This window comes from Anas acuta, chromosome 4, assembly GCF_963932015.1.
Source record: "Anas acuta chromosome 4, bAnaAcu1.1, whole genome shotgun sequence".
NCBI lineage: Eukaryota > Metazoa > Chordata > Aves > Anseriformes > Anatidae > Anas > Anas acuta.
Genome location: NC_088982.1, coordinates 30,225,414 through 30,245,744, shown reverse-complemented (window position 1 = coordinate 30,245,744; position 20,331 = coordinate 30,225,414). Strand labels below are relative to the sequence as shown.

Below are 20,331 nucleotides of genomic sequence, written 5' to 3'. Positions count from 1 at the left end.
AGAATACTTGCCTGTTTGCAGCATAGGGAGAATCTGCCACCATTCCAGCGCGTGCTGGAAGTGATGTAGGGTAGGAGATTAAGGCTGGTGAGAAGTCTTGTGGAGAAGTGATAAATTCAGGAGATTGCGGCTGTTGTGACCGCTGCTGCTGCTGAGCAAGCATCTGCTGCTGTATAAGAGCCTGCTGATACTGCTGCGCCTAAATAAGACAGTCACCGCATTACTAAAATTCTCATAAGACAATGCGAAGCTTTTTGCTAACTAATAATACTGGCCTCACAGCCAAATGCACCAACAACTATCGAACTCCAGAAAAGGCTGGTAGCTTCACCAGAAGCAAGAAACCAGTCTGTCCACTAAGTAGATGAAAAGGAATTGCCTTGTGATTTCTTCCTCTTCCAAAATATTGCTTAGCTTTTTATAATTATTGAAAACTACATACATGCACTAAATTAGTTGGACATACCATGTTCTTACAAATAAAGAATCAGTTTCACAACAATTTCTTTTGACTTCTGAAAACATCTTACGCCAGTTAGCTTTCTTGCTCTATGAATACCTTTTATATGTCTAAATTTACACCATGCTGTAGCTGCATCACACAGAGCATGCCACATTTACATTCTCCTGAAAACACTGAGAAAGTAACTAAAAAGACTTCTCTTCTTGAACCATGAGAAGCAATAATAGCCAAAACATTTTTTGAAGTACTTAAAAACCCCTTAAAAGGGGTACTCTCAAACTTGTGTTGTTGGAACTTCACAACAGACTTATAAACTGAACATATATTTGAAAATTGTGCCATCTACATTCCGTTCTTGACATACCATAGCAGGATACTGAGATTGGGAAGGTTGCTGCTGGTACACAGACTGCATCAACAGCTGCTGTTGGACCATCTGCTGGTGCATTGCTTGTTGATACTGTATTTGGAAAGAACAAAATATCATTAGGAAACCACAATCCCCACATTTAGAATATACAGATATTTAGAAGAAGCATTGATTAAAATATCAGCTCTGTGTCTCAACAGTGTTCTTCAGTTAAGACACCACATGACCGGGAATCAGCTTATAACTCTGTCAATACATTTTAATGACTGTGCTTGGAGGCTTTTCCACTATGATTTTTTTTTTCCCAGTTAACACCAGCCTGATTAACAAAAAAAATTACAATACATATTTTGCACTGCCTTTTCCAAGGCAAGCCATTAAACACCCCGACTTCCGTAATTTTCAGTACTATATCTCTTTGGAAAGCAATTCAGCTGTGCTTCTAATAATAGCATGACTTAACAAGAAAAAATAAAGAAATACCAAGTGTCTTGGACAGACTCTGAAAATTCCCATCTGATCTAGATGCTGTTTGGTTCTTCTTAAGAGTATTTCTGCTGTGCAACTTAAAACAACTGTACTTGAAAGTAAGCAAGGTGGGCAGTGTTATGATATTTAGTATCCATGAAAAATATTGGTTGACATAACTACAAAAAGGAAGCTCTTCATTGACCAAGAGAAAGCAAAAACAGCTACAAAAGTACTTAGATGGTCTACACACCAGAAGCATACCATCTACCACAAGCACAGCATCATCTACATCACTCCTAATATTTCTTTCAAGCATGTTCATGCATACATGAAACCTTAATTTGGGCCACACAGCGTTGATTCAAAGCAAGCAAGGTTTCTGGGTGAAGCAACAAAAGCGAGAAAGCACAAAGAACTCAACTTTCCAGGATAAGCATCACAATGCAAAAGACAAATGTGAAAAGCTTAAAAAAAAAAAAAAAAAAAAGTGGCAGGAGCTACAGTCCCTTTCCTTATCCTAGCAGAAAGAAGCCAGGTCACAACAGCAGAAGCATTTAACTAGAGCACAATTAAAAATGCTACTAACAGACAGTAACATGCTGCTCTTTTAGCACGATTTGTAACACATTTGACTTGTACCTGCTGAATATAAGCCTCCTGAATTGAAGGGTGCTGCTGCTGGTGATGTAAATGGTGCAGCTGCTGTAGTCTCCAGTCCCCCTGCTGCAGCTGCTGGAGAACTCTGTTCTGCTGCGGATGATGCTGAGTGGTCCCTTGGGACAGCAAGATCTCTTGCCCATTTCCAGGTCTTGGGGTTCCTGTAATATTAAGACAACACTATTAACATACTGACTTCTGAAATTTAACTAGAGAGTTGCCATGGCAGTTGACCTCTTCATTAACATTTTAAGGTGAAACGTAGCTCCTTTCCTAGTTTGACCGGTGGTACAGTTTGTATATTAAGCAATTCGGTTATCTTCTAATAACTCAAACCACACTTATCTCTTCTGACTCAAAACTGAGACATACCCTTACACTCTATATTCTTAAGACAATTTGATAAATTCATTCTTGAGAGAATGCAATAAAGCCTTTTGCATTTTATATACCTAGAAGTAAAAAGTAAAGTACACAAAATACCCGAACATCAGCTTCATACAGTAGTTGTTCAAATACAGACTGATGCCCCTTAAAACCTCGTTGTTGTCGTTTTTGGTGTTTGTTTTTTTTTTTTTTTTTTTTTTACTAGCTGTTGGGTCACATTTTGTATTACTTAAACAGATCACTGTATGAGCTTCACAATTAAATTATTTTTGCTGCCTTTTAATTAAGCAGTTACTAACACAAATCAATTCATCTTGCATGCTTTATTTATCTTCTGAAGTGCACAATAATCATCTGATACTTGTCATATCAGGAAAAGCTTTCTAAGTTGTATATTATTTGGATCCTATCTAGTAGAAGTTGCTTACACATGGGATGCCAACATTCCCAGTGGCCTTTTGATTGGAAGCTTTCCCAGCACCATCCCTGAAGCTACTCTTCCATCAATCCCATCTCTGCTTGATAAGGCTAAATCAACAACAGGGCAATATCTTGTCTTTGGAGGAGTGGCACTGACAAGTAGCGGACTGCCAGCAACGTATAACTCTGGTTAACTTATGTCCTGGTATTCACCGGAATAGAGTTAGCTTTCTTCCTGGTAGCTTGTATGGTGCTGTGTTTGGACTTAGGATGAGAATAATGCTGACCACACACCAGTGTTTTTAGCTGTTACAAAGCAGAGCTTACACTAAGCAAAGGACTTTTCAGCTTCTCATTCCGCCCTGCCAGTGAGGAGGCTGGGGGTGCAGCAGGAGCTGTGAGGGGACAGAACCAGGACAGCTGACCCAAACTGGCCAAGGGGATATTCCGCCATATGGTATTGAGCTGAACAATAAAACTGGAGGGGCTGCTGCTTGTGGGGTGGCTGGGCACCGGTGGTGAACAACTGCGCTGTGCATCACGTGCTTTTTCTATTCTTTTATCATTATGATTACTATTATTATTTTCCTTTCCTGTCCTATTAAACTGTTTTTATCTCAACCCACGAGTTTTTAACCCTTTTCTCCCCATCCCAGTGCAGAGAGGGGGGGAGCAAAAGGCTGTGTGGTGGTTAGCCACCTGCCAGGATAAACCACAACATCTTAGCAGTCAAAACACGTACTGCAGTGCAAAAACACATAAGATAACAGTGCAATTAGGAAAGTACTCAAAATTAAATTAAAGCTACTTCAGTGATTAGTACAGCCCTACCTCTCTTTGAATGAGGTATGGATCCTCAGAAAGGATTTGTTGAAAATGCCACATGATTTTATCTCAATTACGTCTCTGTTGCACCAACAGTACAATGTGAAATGCTCTGGTCAATCATTAGAAGAGTCAAGTTTTTACATGGTGCTAGCCTATCAATATCACCACCATTTTATTACTATCTCATAACTTACTGAGGCACAGGAAATGCATTTTTTCCTAAGAGAATTAAAGCTGTATCTGATTACCAAAGAGTTCAGTGCTTGCAGTGAACTACTTGGAAGTCACAACTGAGCATGAACTTCTATCCCGTAGTCCTCAGCAGGAAAGTTAGTCTAAATAAAATCAGTGTTATGTACACTGAGAAAAAAAATACCTTGACTTCTTCACTATTTGCATTTAGATTTTGTGGCACCTATTCAAACTTACCACTTGCATGTTTAGAGTCATCCAGAAGGGATGAAGAAGATTTGTGGTGGTGGTTTTTTTTTGTTTTTTTTTTTTTTTTGTGTGTGTTTTGCTTTTTTTTTGACAAACAAAAAAAAAAGGAAGTGAAATGAAGTTTCTAAGGTTATCCTTACTAGTTTAAGGAGGGAAACAAACTCGATTCTTCATTTGTTTCAGTCAGTCCTTAAGACTTGAGTAAGATACCTTTTTGCCCACGATTACCAAATGCACCAGGAACTTGTACTTTGACTGGAGTTGCTGAGCTGTGGATCGTCAGAACACTGGAAGTGGCAGTGCTTGAATTGGCCTTTGGTCTCTGTCGCGGTGCAATTGAGGTTTCCGTTGGTCCAACAGTATCTGTTATTCTGAAACAAGATTTCCACATAAGAAACTTCATTAAAGATTGCTTCTGCTTCTACCTTTTTCTTTATAGTTCAATTGCATCTCAATCATGTGGTACTGTACTTAAAAACTGCATTTAAATAGCTTAAAATTTGTTTTTACAATTCCTGTCACCACCCACTGCAGCCATAGAAGATAGCACTGCTGCACAACACCTTAAGAAGGAGCCATGCAACAGGATTATTCCCAAGGAGACCAAAGCGCTTGATTAAATTTCTCTGTGCAAGCTTTCCTTAGTTCACAGTAGTAATTAAAAATTATCTGCAAAGCTCGAGGCAGCAATCCTGTGACTTGAGATACGATTACTGTTCATATATACAGGAAATAAGATTAGGAAAAATCTTATCTGTTAAGTCAATTCATTTCTACTTTCAAAAGAGATTTAACCTCTAGTAGTTATATCGCTCAAACTTCTCCAAATATTTGTGTCTACCTTGCAGTACTTCAGACTTGTATAATATTCCCCCAAGGCAAAGAAGACGCTCAAAAAAGGACTTCGGAGTTTAATCTCCCTGTCAGGTTACAGTATAAGCATTTCTTAAAATTGTCCAACTGCTTAAAAACACTAATTCACCAGCTGAGCTCCAGTATCTAACACCTCATTAGATCCTACCATATTATATTGAGATATCTATCTGCCTTAACCTTCTGTAACTTGAGCCATCAGAAACACATGACTTAGGAAGAACTATAAGCTTTCCTACTAGCAGTCAGTTAAAAACATTATGCCATCACTATTCAATGCTGGCCCGCCACTGCATTTTACTAACTGACAGCAGAGCCAGCAAAAGCAATCGCTACCTTAAAGCAACACACACATCTACACAGCTCAAAACATGGCTTAAATGAGCCCATTTGTTTGCTTCTCATTCACGATACACTAATGAAATTGCTGATAATTGTAGCTGAACATCCACGTAATTAAGCCACACATTTGTAGGTTCAGAACTTGAAAAACTTCATTAACAAGGAATGAAAGTGTAAGGAATTCCAACAGTTTTAGTATTAAGCACACAGCATATACCACTGCAGAATCAAAAAGCATGAATAAACACTCAGTGTTTTGTTTCTGTTTTTACTTAAAAGTACAAACAAGGCAATGATTTGGTATAGAAATCTGAATTTTTGTATACAAGTCCAGTTACCTTCAAGCAATGAATGAGATGATTGTACGTTTAAATAACACTCCACAGAACAGTTTAATTGTACCATATTATTCTCACCCCCCACTGAAATCTATTTCAAAATTCACTCGTGACAATAGAATGAAATTAAGCAAATAAGGAACAGACTGCTAGTACTTACCTATACCATCACAAAACATGATCTCAGTTTCTCTCAGTAACCATGAGAGAAACCATGAAAAACAAAGGAATGGAATCCGCAAAGAGATCTGAAGCACTTATAAACACAGTTTATCTATTCTGAAGAACTACTCAGATCATTTTTATTAGGAAGCACATAAAAACAAGTTTCAGACAAATAAAGCAAATAAAGTAAAGCCACGTCATCTGCTCACCTTGCTTTTATTTGGCTTTTTCTAGCAGCTGCCTCACTAGCTGTCATGGGTTCAGGAAGAGTTGAAGGGACAGGAGAATTCTTGGGAAAAATAAATTTGAATAAATTAAAAAAACGAAATCCTGAAAGAAAAAAATCATTACAAATTGAAGAGGAATACTTGGTTTCAAGATTTTCATGCTACAAGGTTTCATGCCGAACTCATTCACATGGCTGTAAAGTGAAAGAGATTTTGTTTAACACTATTTCTATGTCCCGTTGTCTGTTACGAAAGTAAAAATTGTAAATATTACTGGTCTGACTTACTATTATGTCAACTACTTCAGTTCACTTACACCTTACCAGCTACCAACAATGAGGTAAAATATTTTCTCCAAATGTTTTCTTATAACTGCACAAAATAAGGATGAATTTTATCCTTCAGTTTAAGAATTAAAGCAAAGCCTAAACACAGACAAAATCAACAGTAGGTTTTTTAGCCCATATAGCTACTGCAATGCAAAAACCACACAGCACCTAAATTTCTATGGTCCTTGAACTAATACCCTTTCACAAATCACAGCCTAATCACATGTAAATTCATTCTGCTTTCTCATACTAGCCCACTTCTCTAGCCAGAGACACCAATACTGCAGATAATTATAAACCAGTTCACTTCTTTCATACTGTGTTTGAATCACACTGAAAAACATTCTTCCACCAATGCAATCTGGAAATGCACCCACACCTCAGTGACAGCAGGCACACAGCAATACACTGAGCCCAACAATAATGATAAGTTTATCTTCCATGTCCTACCTTCCCCCGCCTCTGCCAAGTGTGGAAAGCCAAGCTTGCCTTTTCCACCTGTGCAAGGTCAAAATTTCCTTCTCCCTCCGTACCTAATGCTCAATGACAATAGTAGCAGATAAATGCACTACAAATCCACATAGTCACCATCTCCCCTGCTAGTTTACCAGAGCACCAGCCATTTGGTTGATTATGTTGGTACTTCTGATACCACAGCTTATGGATGTCAGAAAATGAAGGACCACATCCTGCAGCTTTCCGCCAGCGAAGTTACAGCCAGTGTGCAATTTCAAGTCATTTCTCCTCTCTGGCCTTCAAGTATCTGTTTCAAAAACGTCATCTCTCCAGAAAGGGCCTAAATATACCCAGTCAGGAACTGGGATCTTCCCAACAGCTCGTCTCCACTTCACCAGTATATCCGAGCCAACTTCAACACTCCTCTTGCCCTCTGCAGAACCAACTACCTTTCTTCAGAATATCCTTTCGCAGTTCTCATCTGCTGCTTCAAAGCTTAAAGAACTTCTCAGTTTAATTTCTGAATTAATTACTATTCACCAAAGCTGCATTGAACCAAGGAAAATGGCAATTTTGTGGAAGGGAAACAGAAAATGTGAAATTATACAAGGGTGATCTTCACATACAGCGAGGAAAGTAAATCTAACTCCGGTCACAAACATTATAACCAATAGTTATCAGTTTTACAATACTGCTGCTGAAGACTACCTCAAGTACCAGAATTAGTCAAGAGATAAATTGGTGAAAGAGCAGCCCACCTCTGACTTCCCCCTGAAAAAACAGGCTGCTGTCACAGACAGCATACTGGACTCACCCCACTTCTGCTCTAACCTACAATGGTGATTCTTACATTCTCGTGAACTTTGAGGGCTAAGATTAGGGATGTCCAGGTGCACATTTTTGTGCTTCTTCTCTTTTTGAGACAGCAGTGTGCTGTGCTTCTTCTTTATTTGAGACAGCAGTGGGTGCCAAAGAGGTGAGCACTACCAGAAGAAAACAATAGCAAGAAAAAACAGGGTGTGAACTCCTACTTTTACTGCTGTCAGAGTAGAGAAGTGTCTTGAGTGTTGGAGGGAAACACACAAATCAGCTTCACTTGGTAAAAATACACCAAGCACTTCTACTTTTACATGTCTGTGACAAGGCAAAAGGCCAAGGAAGGAAGTAATTCCTTCCCAACAGGAAAAGGAATCCAAGAAACTGACATATGAGTCACTTGAAGAAGTTGACACTGCTCTTACAACATGTAACGTAGTAAATTCTCAAGTGTTTGTTAGATCAAGATAAAGCAATCCACTTGCTTTTCTCTCAGTACAAAAGAGAAAGTATAATTATAGTACCACCTAACCGCACTCTGCAACAACCTTATATAAAACCATTCATAACACTTGAAATTTAGCCTTTGCCTACAAACAGCAATGACTCCAACGTTTTCTGACCTTTTTTTAATTGAAAAAAAACAATCAAAAAATGCAAAGCCTATGCTAAGTTTCCGCAAAGCAACATGCACTACTGAACGCCTTCTTCTACAGGACCGAGGATCAGTGGTTTTAGATTTCAAAGGCATCTCAGTTAAATTCATTCACCTGCCTCAGAAAACAGAGTTCACTGTAATTGACATTTGCTTCAAAATTAATTTTTCCTAACATCCTAATGCCTATCTTGGGAGTCCCTTTATAACATAGAACATTATGTGTCCTCCAATTCTATGGCACAGTACCTTAGTCCATCAATTAGATCATCTTTGAGAGAAGGCTCAGAGTTTCAAACAGAGCTCAACCTCTCATGCAAAGCAAGGTCAGGAAAGGAGGCAAACCAAGACACTATTCTGTTTTACTTTCAAGTTCACTGTAGCCCTTCCAATTAATATTATGGTTCAGGCTGATTAAAAAGAAAGAAGGGATTATTCAGAACAAACCCAAATCCTCTTGACATGACAAAGATTTTCTACTGTCAGTAAGTTCTACAGTGTACTTGATACTAATTGTATTAAACATAGAACTTGTACAAGTTCTGGGTACTGGTGCAATATCAATGCAATTCATGGAGCTATGCCCTCAAAACTCCCAAGTATTTTGTTTAGAGATATAACATTACGTGTACACAGTATCAATGGGAAACATACTTTGCTCCATGTTTTGAATTTAGTAGCAAGGTTAATAAGGAACTGAAATCTTCTTTCTCAGCTGATTTGCTATTTTTTTCCCAATGCTACAGAAGACCTACGAAATCCTTTAAAACCAGAAAAAGTCAAAGACTACTTACATTAATATTGGACACTGGACAATCCTTTTTGGCAAGTTTAAAGGCAAAGTGAGATACTTGAAAGATATCAGGTCTCTGATCTTGATCTGGTTCAAGCATATACCCTGTAAAATTGGTAAGACCAAATTGTCATTGTTTGACAGCAAACAGCCTACTAAGTTTACTACCAGCAAGAACAAAGTAATTCAGCTATTCTACCAACTAAGCTTTCCCCCAAAGGGATCATTATCTTGTTTCAATGCTTATCGTCAGGTTAAATATAGTTTTGGGGGTCAAATATTATTGATACAGATGCATGCTATTTGGTATTTTGACTATCAGCTGTGGAAAAGATGCAAATCCTCTAGAAGATATTCTGCTGGGAAGATAAACTTTCATAGGTTTTTAGCTAAGTTACCATTTCTGATGAGGAAATAGAAGATACATTACCAAAACTGTTCAGTAGTATAGCCAACTGTAAAAAAAGGTTTTGTATAAAATGAAGTAACCACTTTCTGTAATAATATAATTGTAGGCAGATCTTATGATTTTATTCAAATCCATTATCTCATGACCAAAATAGTTCACAGCAAATTCTATTTTTAATGTGTTTTTATAACATAAAGTTGATTTGAATTAACTGTGACCCCACCATTACGTGGAAACAGGGCAGTCTGTAAAGTGACTCCTGCCACTTGATGCTGAAGTGCTAGGCTTATAAGGTAAACAATGTCCAGCTCGCCACTGTTGTTTTTTTTTTTCCACTTGTAAAAAAACTAAATGAAGTCAGAAGTCCCTGAAATACCTTTTATGATCAGCTGCAGCTTTCTGTAGCTTCCATTCCAAAAGGACAGAAGGGAAGTTTATGTTATGAAATTCTTCCCCACCCACATATATTTCATGCCAGGAAGTAATGCTTATCTTTGCACAACAGTTAACTGAAACTTTATAAATCACAGATCATGCTTGTAAGGAGACACACTTCCAACCTGTATTCTTCTTAAGGTAACGCTGCCTAATATAGAGAAAGCTATTTAATCACTTGAAAATTAGCCCATTTTGTCAGTATTTGTGGAAGGCTTGATACCTGCTATTTCTCACTAATGAATACAACCTCAAAAGCACATTTTGAATTTGCTATTTCATTTTATTTACGAGCATAAACTGAGTGTCCTACACATTGAAGACAAATTTTAAGAGCATCTATTCCAATGGCCTGAATTTATCATATTGTGCCAGACACACTCTTTCAAGTTAATCTGTTCAAAGTTGACACACACCACTGAAAATACTCTTATTATTCGACCCAATATCTCTATATTCAGGTAACAGACAAACCACTAGAACTTGTTATTCCCCAAAATTTTCCTCCATACCTCCCCATGCTTTCAAAACTTCGCCAAAGATCTTGTCCAACCCTCTGGGTTGCACACAAACTTGATCAGTTTTGTATTCAGTTACAAACCATAAAACTACTATAAAAATCTCTCCAGTACAATTTTTTTCTGTACATATGTGTATCTACACACAGTTTGCACTACAAATTCATCTAGCTAATCCAATTTTCTTTTTTGGACAGAAAATACTATTAATCTGACGTCCCATAGATAAAATGTACAGAACAGCAAAAAGAGACCATGAATAAATCAAGAGCTACTCTTTTCATTCCCTTTCTGTGTTTGTGGTTTAAGGCCACCCTTGACAAAAAATCCATGCCTCCCGAAGAGACGAGAAAGTTTTTCTGAGTCGATATATGCCATTTATTTGGAAGATCTCTGAAGTGATTTCTTCTGTTACTTAGACTCTCAAGTAATCAACTCATCTACTCAATGCCTAAAACACAGTAGCTGACTGGAGAATCTTCTCAGGAGAAAGACTTGTTTGTAATTGATTGACCAGGTTCTCTTTTGGTGCATTTTCTAAGAAGCTTGCTCCAGGTTTACCAAGCTCCTTGTAGGCCAGCTTCTCAATTCTGTACCTGGTGGCAGAGCCCTCTGTTATGTGAAGGGGTGCCTCATTTCAAGGGCAGGAGTTACAAGACAGATGGTAGCCAAGAGCAACCCCCACAACTCACTCAAGAACCCAGCCAGTCTGCCCCATATATTCAAGCCCCTCATCCACACCAGTAGCATCTTCCATGTTTTATTTGATTTACAGAGGAAAGGAATTGTTGTGCTGCCCAGATACTTACTTATCAAACAGTGTATACTATGAGTGTATCGGGAATTGTCCGGAATGGTAAAACTTCCATCACAAATAGCAACTTGACTTTCTCCAAAGGGAAGTGAAAAGAAACAAAGTTTATACAGCAAGCAGCCAAGTGCCTGCAAAAACAAATACAGGCACCAAAAAAGGATGAGAGTAAGCCTTTTACACAATAAAGAAGCACCAACAATAAACTAATTGCATCCTAGCTACAGCTGATGCTTACACAGTTATGTAGTAGCTGCATTATGAAACACTGTTAATGTGACAAGCTGATATATAAAGCTGCTCTAAAAAGGCTTTCTTTCCCGCTGACTTGCATGTTAGACAAGAAGCTACCAAAACTAGAACCTATCCCAAGAGCTACATTCACATTCCTGTATCACCCAGAGATACCACTAGGGTTTCTGTTGAATTTTCTCTTTATTTACTTCACTGTAATGGCTCTTAAGCACATCACCTAATAAAAACACATTTCCTTGTCATGCTGTCAACAGGTTTCCACGAGGAATCACTGGCAACTACCAAGCAGCAGAATGAGCCAACAAAAAAAAAAAAGGGGGGGGGGGAGGAGGTGTCTTAACCACTTCCTATATCCCCAATCTAAATGCTCATCACACATTGCATTAATTTTAATCCCAGAAAACTTAAACACCAAAGATACCACTATTATATTCTACATGATATAGTTGCATTATAGATTTCACTTAAAGTCATTAGTTTTTCAATGTCACTTTTAACCATTACACCCCTTAACTAGTTACATATTTCATAATAACTGGTTTTATTTTTTGCTTACCCAGATATCTGCCTTGGTAGTAATTGATTTCCCTCCATAAAGATTGACCATTTCAGGAGCTCTGTATGATAGTGTTGTGTACCTAGCAGCACATAATTAAAAGAGGACGCAGATGAAAAGCATGCCAAACTGAATTGCCTTTCTAGCATCTGCCATGCACACGATGTTTTACACACCTGTTTCCAGTACACACCCAAAATTGTCCTAAGCTATGCAAATCATTTGTTTCATTTATAGCATCACAAAGATTTACAATAGCAATATAATATTTATTATTATGGATGATAATTTGAAGTCAGATGAAATTTGGTTTTCATATTTAGCTCCCCAACACATGTGCCATGGTAACCAACAGTCACGCTGTTGTAATACTGCCATAACCAGTCATGTGAAAGGCTGAGCCCCACAAGAGTACTCCCCATCTCCTATTGAAACATACAGTATGTACGCCTTAAACAACTACCACCTCAAAATATTTACAAAACCAGCAAAGTACTTTGCATAGATTAAAAAAGAACACATGTATCACTTAATAACTTGAGAACACATAACCTGTGTTTATTCCTCTGCAGCAGTTAGCCTGAAGGGACAAAACTGAACTAATACACGTTTTCAAGAGTACTCCTGCAATAGAGTTAAAATATTTTTCTGACCAGTCTTAGGAGAAAAGCCATAGAACAGCACTGGTTAAATAAGACTGCATAAATCCCTTCTAATGCTTATGTACACTTTTTTCCCCGTCTCACGTTTCTACAGTTAGCTGTATTAAAATAGCAAAAATTTAGAATATCCAACTCCAAAAATGGCCAGCAGCAACGCATGTATTTTTCATTTATGTAAATTTCAAAATCCTATGCTTTTTTCAAAATTTATTCTACTTGAGTCTACAACATGTAGATAAATAGAAAAAGCAACATTAGCAAATAGTTCCACTGTTTTACGATATCCACATCAACATTTCTTCAGCTCAAACCATTCAATTAATATTGTTATTATGATATGTGCACAGTGCTCACAGATGTTTTCATCTGATACACAATGATGTACACTGTTACCTCACAGCACAATCACTGCTTATAAAGGCCACTTAAAAGTGAACTTACTTTTTAATTTCTTCTTCAACCACATTAACACCATCCTTTTGAGGATTAAGAAATTTGTTGGTGGCACTGCCAAAATCACAGAGAACATAGTTTCCATTATCATTTAACAATATATTCTCCACCTTGGAAGGAAGTTGACACAGAAACAACAACATTAGACTGAAATAATGTCTTTAATTTCCAGCTTAATTGTTACTACGCATTCTTTTCCTTGGCATAAACAAGGAAATTACCTTGTTTAAACATCAAGCAGTAAGTGGCCCTATCTTTCAGTTTCTCTGGTTCCAATTTTACCCATAGTAAATCCTTCCCTAACTGGAAGTCAGTCTTAGTGAAATACTTCCTTTGTTCTCAATCCTTTTTGAGTGTATTGCCAATTTTTACCTAGACATTCCTATTTATTAAGTCCATACCTTTAGATCCCGGTGAACTATAGGGGTTTTGCACTGATGCAATCGAGCAACAGCTTCACAGGTATCACAAAATATTCTCATTACTTCGGACTCAGTGAAGCCTGTCTGCAGGTGCTGATTCATCTGATTTACAACCTGCCCGGCTAAAGAAGCAACGAAGAAGTTATTATTAAAATAATTCCTATCATGTACAGAAGAAAGAATTTTTCTTATACGTAAAAAGACAACAAATAAGACGCAACACAGTTTTCCAGTGTCACTGCTCTTTTTAAAGTTGTTTCCGAACTTTCACTCTTATATGGCCCTAGACAGAAAAATCTACGTCTCCAATAAAAAAATCTGACTGAAACTCTTCTAACAAATTGTTGCAGACAGAAGGAATCATCCATCACAAAGACGTTACCCCAAAAGTGCCTCTTGCATTTAGATCCACAGCCAACATGCTGTCAGCCAACTGAGTTCAAAGTAATTCATAATCTAGACAGCCTTCCTTTGTCTTACCGAGAGACTAAGGAGAAAAAGGGACCTGAATCCACCCTTAGAGAAAGACCTTACGTAACCTCTTCAGAAGTTTCTTTTTAAGATTGGCAATCATTATTTCCCTGCTTCTTGAGGTAACTTTACAAGATCATACCGGTCTCTTCCTATCACAATACTCACTTAACACTAACAGATGAAGATCTATGGGGCATTGGAGAGTGTTCCTTCTAGCCAAGGATGCTTTGAACAAGGAAAAACTAACAGTGCCCAGTCATCTGACAGTTTACATCCACGTGGCTTCAAAACAACGCAAGCAGAATTCAAACCCAGAAGCAAAGTGTAGGAGTGAGTTTGAACAGAAACTTTACATGGCAATAAGCTATCCCTAACACAAAGCTCTACTCTAATTTCTCTAACAATTCTAGGTAAGGAAAGAATGCCACTGATGCAGAGCCTGAAGAGAGCTCCCACAAAGGGCAGAGAAATTCACCCACACAACTTCATGGCAGGTTTGTTCCAACACACTTGTGAGGCTGGGGGGGAGGATAAGTCTATAACAACCTGGTTTTACATATTGTTTCAAACAACTACATTATGAACAAATAGGACACAGGAATATTATTTTCATGCTCACATTCACCAATACTACGCTCATCTAAAACAAGTCACATGTCGAGTAAAAATAAAGAACCTTTAATATAGCGACCTGAAAAAAAAAATAGGTGAGAGAACAGTTGCCCAAAGTCTTCCAGTCTTTCCTATAAAACTATGTCCTACCTATATGTTTAACCCAACAGTAGAACAGAACTCTTTCAGTTTCTACTTACAGAAGTAGTTTCCCTGCTTCTAATTTTACTTAACAACTAAGCTGTGTGAAACTGGCTTTTGCATTTTCTCAGTGTTCAGCAATTCAATGCCTAACTACCAACACAAATGAGCAAAAACAACTACTGGATTCCAGCTTTGAGATATGCAGGCTATCCTTTTAAATTAAAGTAACGACACCACATCAAAATCCCAGGTGATCAAAAACAAATGTTTCCCTTGCATTCCCTCTGAAAACCAGAAAAGCGGTCTCTTACCTCGACAGTACTCCATGAGAATGAGTACCTCCCAAACATTGTCACTTACACAGTTAACAGCGCAATCCAAATAGCTGACAATGTTCTTGTGCCCAGATAGCTCTTTCTGAAAAAGGAAATGCACATTACACTTGAGCGTAGAAAAGCGTTAGCGAATAGTACAAGCTCTCATTACAACCATTTATGATTTCCAAGTGAGCTCCTGCCCCCCACGCACTACTCTTTATCAAGTAGCAGAAATAGAACAGAAGCCCACCACTTCCAGCAGAGTTAGTGACTGTTTCGTATCAAATACAATGCAACTATAATTCAATAAAGAGCATTTACGTGCTATTTGTTCAACACTGCCAACAGAAATTCGTGCACTCAGAAACAACATTATCAAGTAGTAATATCTAGAGACTTGACATGTAGGAGGTACAGAAGAATCAGGCTAGTCATGCCCATCCTAAGGTAAATTCCCAATCTCAATACTCCAAATGAAGAATTGTCTATATTGAGGAACAGTCTTCTCAAGTTATTAAAAAACACAGCTGGAAGAAGTGACAAATTATAGTCTGAAGAGCCACCAAGTTAAAACACAAGCAGCTGTAGATGTCCCCAAGGAAAAAAGAAAAAAAAAAACAACTTGAGTAATTTTACATTGGAATTCAGGAAATGTATATTTCCTATCTGACAATACCAGTGTTGTCAATTTCAACTCATACAAAAACAGAGTTAACATAAAAAGACGTCTTATATTAGATAATTAAATAGATGCTTCTGTGATGAGACATGTTTAAACCAGAAGTGTATAGAAATGGAAATAAATAGCCTTTGCAGTATCTGCCAAAAGGCACTAACAGATTTTCTCTTGCCCTGTCTTTGTAAACCCAAGTGTGCCTGACAAAACCTTCTAGTTTCTCTTTATTTGGGGTCATCAGCTCATAAACAATCAAAGCTGTGACCACAGAGGTGAGTTCAAAGTTTCCAGTTACTGCCATACCATTGACCTCCGCAATGGATGCCAACTGGAAGAACAACATGCTTGTGCATCCTGAAGATAGCCACTTGTGTGAGTAACCGGCGGTATCAGTCAGGTCACAGAACTGTGCCCCACAGAGGGTTTGAGAATCTAAGTTATCACTACAGAAATGGCAGTTATTTGCATTTGTCATTAAAGACACGGTTGATGTCTGCATGTTATAAATGAACACATTCTCAAGTTACAAATAATGCATTTCTTACCATAATTGTAATTTCTCTCTTGCATATGTTGAGGTCTGGCACATTATTAACATACATTCGTTTCAGTGCACAACGTATTCCACCATGGGCGCGTACCAGGAACACAGTTGAGAAGCCACCTGGAAAAAAGAATGACAAGCCAATGAAGCCACCCAATCTTTTATTAATCTTCTAAGGCAACATTCCTACATGCTAAAAATCAATGAGGACGTATGTTGGTCAATGAGTGAGGAGTAACAAACACTACAATGTTAAGATTTGACAACTCCATCTGTTTCACCTACATTAAGTATTCTTGACAACAACATAAGTACCTTACAGTTCTGCTACAACATTAAGCAAAATGTATTTTAAAAGCATTTTCATATTCAAATAAATTTAAAAGACTAGCCTAAACTCTAGGTATTCGGGTATCAAACCTGAAGTATTTTCAGTCATTCAGCAACCTGAACTAAGTGAAGATACTCTCTGCTATCTTCAGTTTCTAAATCCTCTAGTATTTGATAAAGTTTAATATCCATTTCATAAACGTACATGTTATTCTCTATATTTTAAAATAAAAGTAAGAAGTAAAAATAAGAATAAAGTCATTACAGATGTTCACTAAGTCATGCAACTCCTCGGCATAGACTGAAGACACTAAGATCCACCCTGAAATCACTGACGGTTCAAGCAGTCAACCCAAAAGTAGTTCTTTTTATTTAAATCCACATTAAACAAGCAGCGAAGAGCTAAGCATGTTCCCACCACCAGTCCAGTCAGGAGCCTTCTCAGTCCAACAGCAGCACAAACCACAGGGCATTTACTTGAGCCCAGCTTCCCAGTGTTAGGTTCCTCCTTCTCTTCATCAGTAGAGAAGAATCATGCAAACAATAATTATACACAGAAGCAAAGTGAAACAACCTCACAAAGTACTTCCAAACATTCATGCAAGCCAAAGGGAAAAAAAATAAAATAAAACCACTGTGTTCTTTTATCTGTCTTCTGTTCATCTTAAGTACAGCACAAGCCCTCCAGCAAATTACATGATCACCTCCTCAAGGCTTCTGCATGTGGCTTTCCCATAGATCTAAGCAACCTGCCTCACAGAAGAGCTCATGTCAATCTGTACTTTCCTTAATTGAGTGCTGTCTGATGATAAGCCAACTATTACCATGAGAACTTTTAACTTGTGCAAAAACTAAGATATACACTCAGGACAGAAATATGCAAATTAAAGCGATTAACTACTCTGATAATCAGGTAGCCAATGGAAATGCATACGCTTCAAGTTTCCTGATAGCATCTGCAAGCAGCATTTGTCAAGTATCAAGCCCATCATTTGACACAGGCTTCGTGTGCTTGAGCAAATGTGCACATTAGAATTCATGACTGAAGAAGCTAAGTTTTATCAGGATGCTTTCTTCAAGATTATTATTATTTTTTTAATTTAATTGCTCATTTAGCTAAGTGAGATGCTATGCTGTCAAAACAGAATTGCTGCCAATTTTAATACAGCAGCCTAAATTCTCCCATTTATTATGCTCAAGCTAAAGCTAGTTTACATAGTGTATTCCCAGAACATTAACAGGTGCCCTTAGGTTACTCAAGGTCTAAAGCTAAACTCCAGCTGGGGCTGAAGTGATCTTCCAGGGTTCCCCTGCTACCAGCCTGGGGAATAGCATTAACCAACATGCTTGCCATGGTTATTGGAAATTTTTTGTACTATCCTCTCTCAAAAAAGAAGACTTCAAGCACAAATACTTGAACAACAGTATAAAACAATACTCTGGTAAAGCACAGAATTCTAGCCATTGGAAAACAAACATTTCTTGTCTTTTTAACCAGTTTTATAGCCTTTCCTAAGCTAGTTTTATAGGCTTAAAATTCTCTACAACTTGCAGTAAAGTAGTCATGAATAAGTAAAAAACAAAATAAACAACAAAAAAAAAAACAGTATAAAGTAGCGTAGAAAAATCTCAGGCAACTGCTCTTCTTGCCATTAGGTGGCAATATTAACTAATACTTCAACCCTGAAAGAGCCATAAAAGCAGAACTATTCCTCATTTTGCAAAGGAGTAGATACGTGACCTTGAATGGTTTTCCATTGGTAAATACTATCTCCAGTATAAAACGCCACTGGGCTCTCTGATAAACGGACCAATTCAGAACAAAGTGTGAATAGGTATAGAAATACTTACAGGAAAATTGTCACCAATATTCTGGCAATCTTTACCAAGCTCTGCCCTGAACTATTCCACTTTGAACTTTTTTAAGGAGTTTCTATTGTCAAACTTCTCACTGAAATTGCCCAAGCAAGCAAACATCAGTGCTGTAAACGTTCAAGAAAAAAACTCTCATTAAGCTGTTATCTGGAGGAGCCACGTACACGTCCTTGTCAGAAGCTATATGGAAACACAACCAGAAGTGATGAGTAGCTGCTTTGCCCTGAGACTTGAGACTTCAGACTGAACACAGGAGCTGGCATTTCACCAGCATTCTTAGAAAGTGGGGGGGAAAAATAAGTCCTATTATCAGTAAAGGCAGAAAAAAAACTCAATTTTCCATAACACAACATAACATATACAAAAAAAAAAAAAAAAAAAAAGAAAGAAAATACACCATGACCATTCTGGTTTCCTTCTTCTCCTTTTAGAAATTAGAAATGCTTTTTTCCCCAAAAGTATTAACACATGCATCCACTTTATCATGTGCTGTAGTGATTGAACCTAAGTATCTCCATCTCTCTTCCCAATTTTGAGACTTGTAGCAGCTCAATCTCTTCCTGTCTTGTATTTCCATCAAACACAACCCAAACTGAAATGCACTAGTACACACTAGAGGCCAATTGCATTGCACAAGTCACTTTTCATTTAAATACTTGCCTCAATGTCCTTTCTATAGCACCTACAGTTATATAAATCAGTAGAAACTTAGCACGACTAAAAACCTAGTGCTTTGAAAAATAAACTCATTACAAAGCTCAGCAAGTTGAATGACATGTGTCTTTTTTGTCTTGAATAGTCATTTATTTGATTTTCACCACCTGCTTCGGGGGATGTCTTATTAAGAAGCAAACTAGCAATGTTTGAAACTACCTAAAATATTTTTAACAGCCAAATTTTCTGGTTGTTTTTTTCTTTTTTCTTTCCTCTATGCATATTTAAGGTTTCACAAGTTTTAACTTTCCATTTATGCTTCACTACATCACATTCCTGAAACTCCAACCAGGAAGCAGCGTTGTTGTCAGAATTCAAAGCGTCTTATTTGCTTACTCTAGTAAAAAGTAAGGCTGGAGAATCTTCCACTACCTTCATCATCTTTCAGACTGCTGACAACAGTTCTATGAAGACAAGCTAAAAGAATATCCACAAAGATGATCTCAACAAAGTTATGCACATGTTAGATACACAGATGAGATTGAAAAAGGGGTTTTGTTGCTGTTTGTTTTGTTTTGTTTTACATATTCAGCTAAATCATAAAAAAGCATCCCAAGCATTGTTCCTCCAGCTGGTTAACCACCTAACTAAGAAGTCAAATCTCAGACAAACAGAGCAGTCCACCACCAACAGAAGGATTGCACATGCACAGGAGCAGGCAGTAATTGCTCCCTATACTCACAAGCACTGAACCAGAAGCAGTAGTTACAGTTACTACAACCACTCACACAAAACCAGCAAGGGATAAACATCTTCCTTACAAATGCTTTAAAATCTGGCTGCTACTGAGAGATGGCTATGAGTTCTATTATTAATTTCTACTTCAATACAAATAAATACTCAAAAACTAATATTTATAAAGCTGATGACTATATAAAAGCTTTTCTCAGATACAGTATTTACATAAAATTCTTCTGTACTTTTCACTAACCTAAAATGAATGAAGAAATGTGGGAAGTAATGGACATTTTTCTCATCTGTCCCATCAGGACGATTAGGCACCTAATGTCTCTAATAACTAAATATAATATTGAGTCTATAAAAAGAGAAATTCTGAAGACATAGCACCCAGAGCTGTGAGCCTTGTGATGGG

At 37.6% G+C, this 20,331-nt stretch overlaps 1 protein-coding gene across 3 annotated transcripts in view; it reads right to left on the bottom strand.

Annotated features, from left to right (window-relative positions):
• Nucleotides 1-20,331, bottom strand: part of BMP2K (BMP2 inducible kinase) — a 103,279-nt gene that overhangs the window by 24,693 nt on the left and 58,255 nt on the right. For all 3 annotated transcript variants that reach the window (XM_068680459.1, XM_068680457.1, XM_068680456.1), the window contains exons 2-13: nucleotides 16,321-16,439; nucleotides 15,094-15,199; nucleotides 13,532-13,674; nucleotides 13,119-13,240; nucleotides 12,016-12,097; nucleotides 11,203-11,335; nucleotides 9,033-9,136; nucleotides 5,965-6,044; nucleotides 4,248-4,408; nucleotides 1,944-2,122; nucleotides 828-923; nucleotides 12-199 (exon numbers count right to left, since the gene is read on the bottom strand). In XM_068680459.1, coding sequence (XP_068536560.1) covers nucleotides 12-199; nucleotides 828-923; nucleotides 1,944-2,122; nucleotides 4,248-4,408; nucleotides 5,965-6,044; nucleotides 9,033-9,136; nucleotides 11,203-11,335; nucleotides 12,016-12,097; nucleotides 13,119-13,240; nucleotides 13,532-13,674; nucleotides 15,094-15,199; nucleotides 16,321-16,439 — 1,513 coding nt within the window. The remainder of the gene's footprint in view (nucleotides 1-11; nucleotides 200-827; nucleotides 924-1,943; nucleotides 2,123-4,247; nucleotides 4,409-5,964; nucleotides 6,045-9,032; nucleotides 9,137-11,202; nucleotides 11,336-12,015; nucleotides 12,098-13,118; nucleotides 13,241-13,531; nucleotides 13,675-15,093; nucleotides 15,200-16,320; nucleotides 16,440-20,331) is intronic.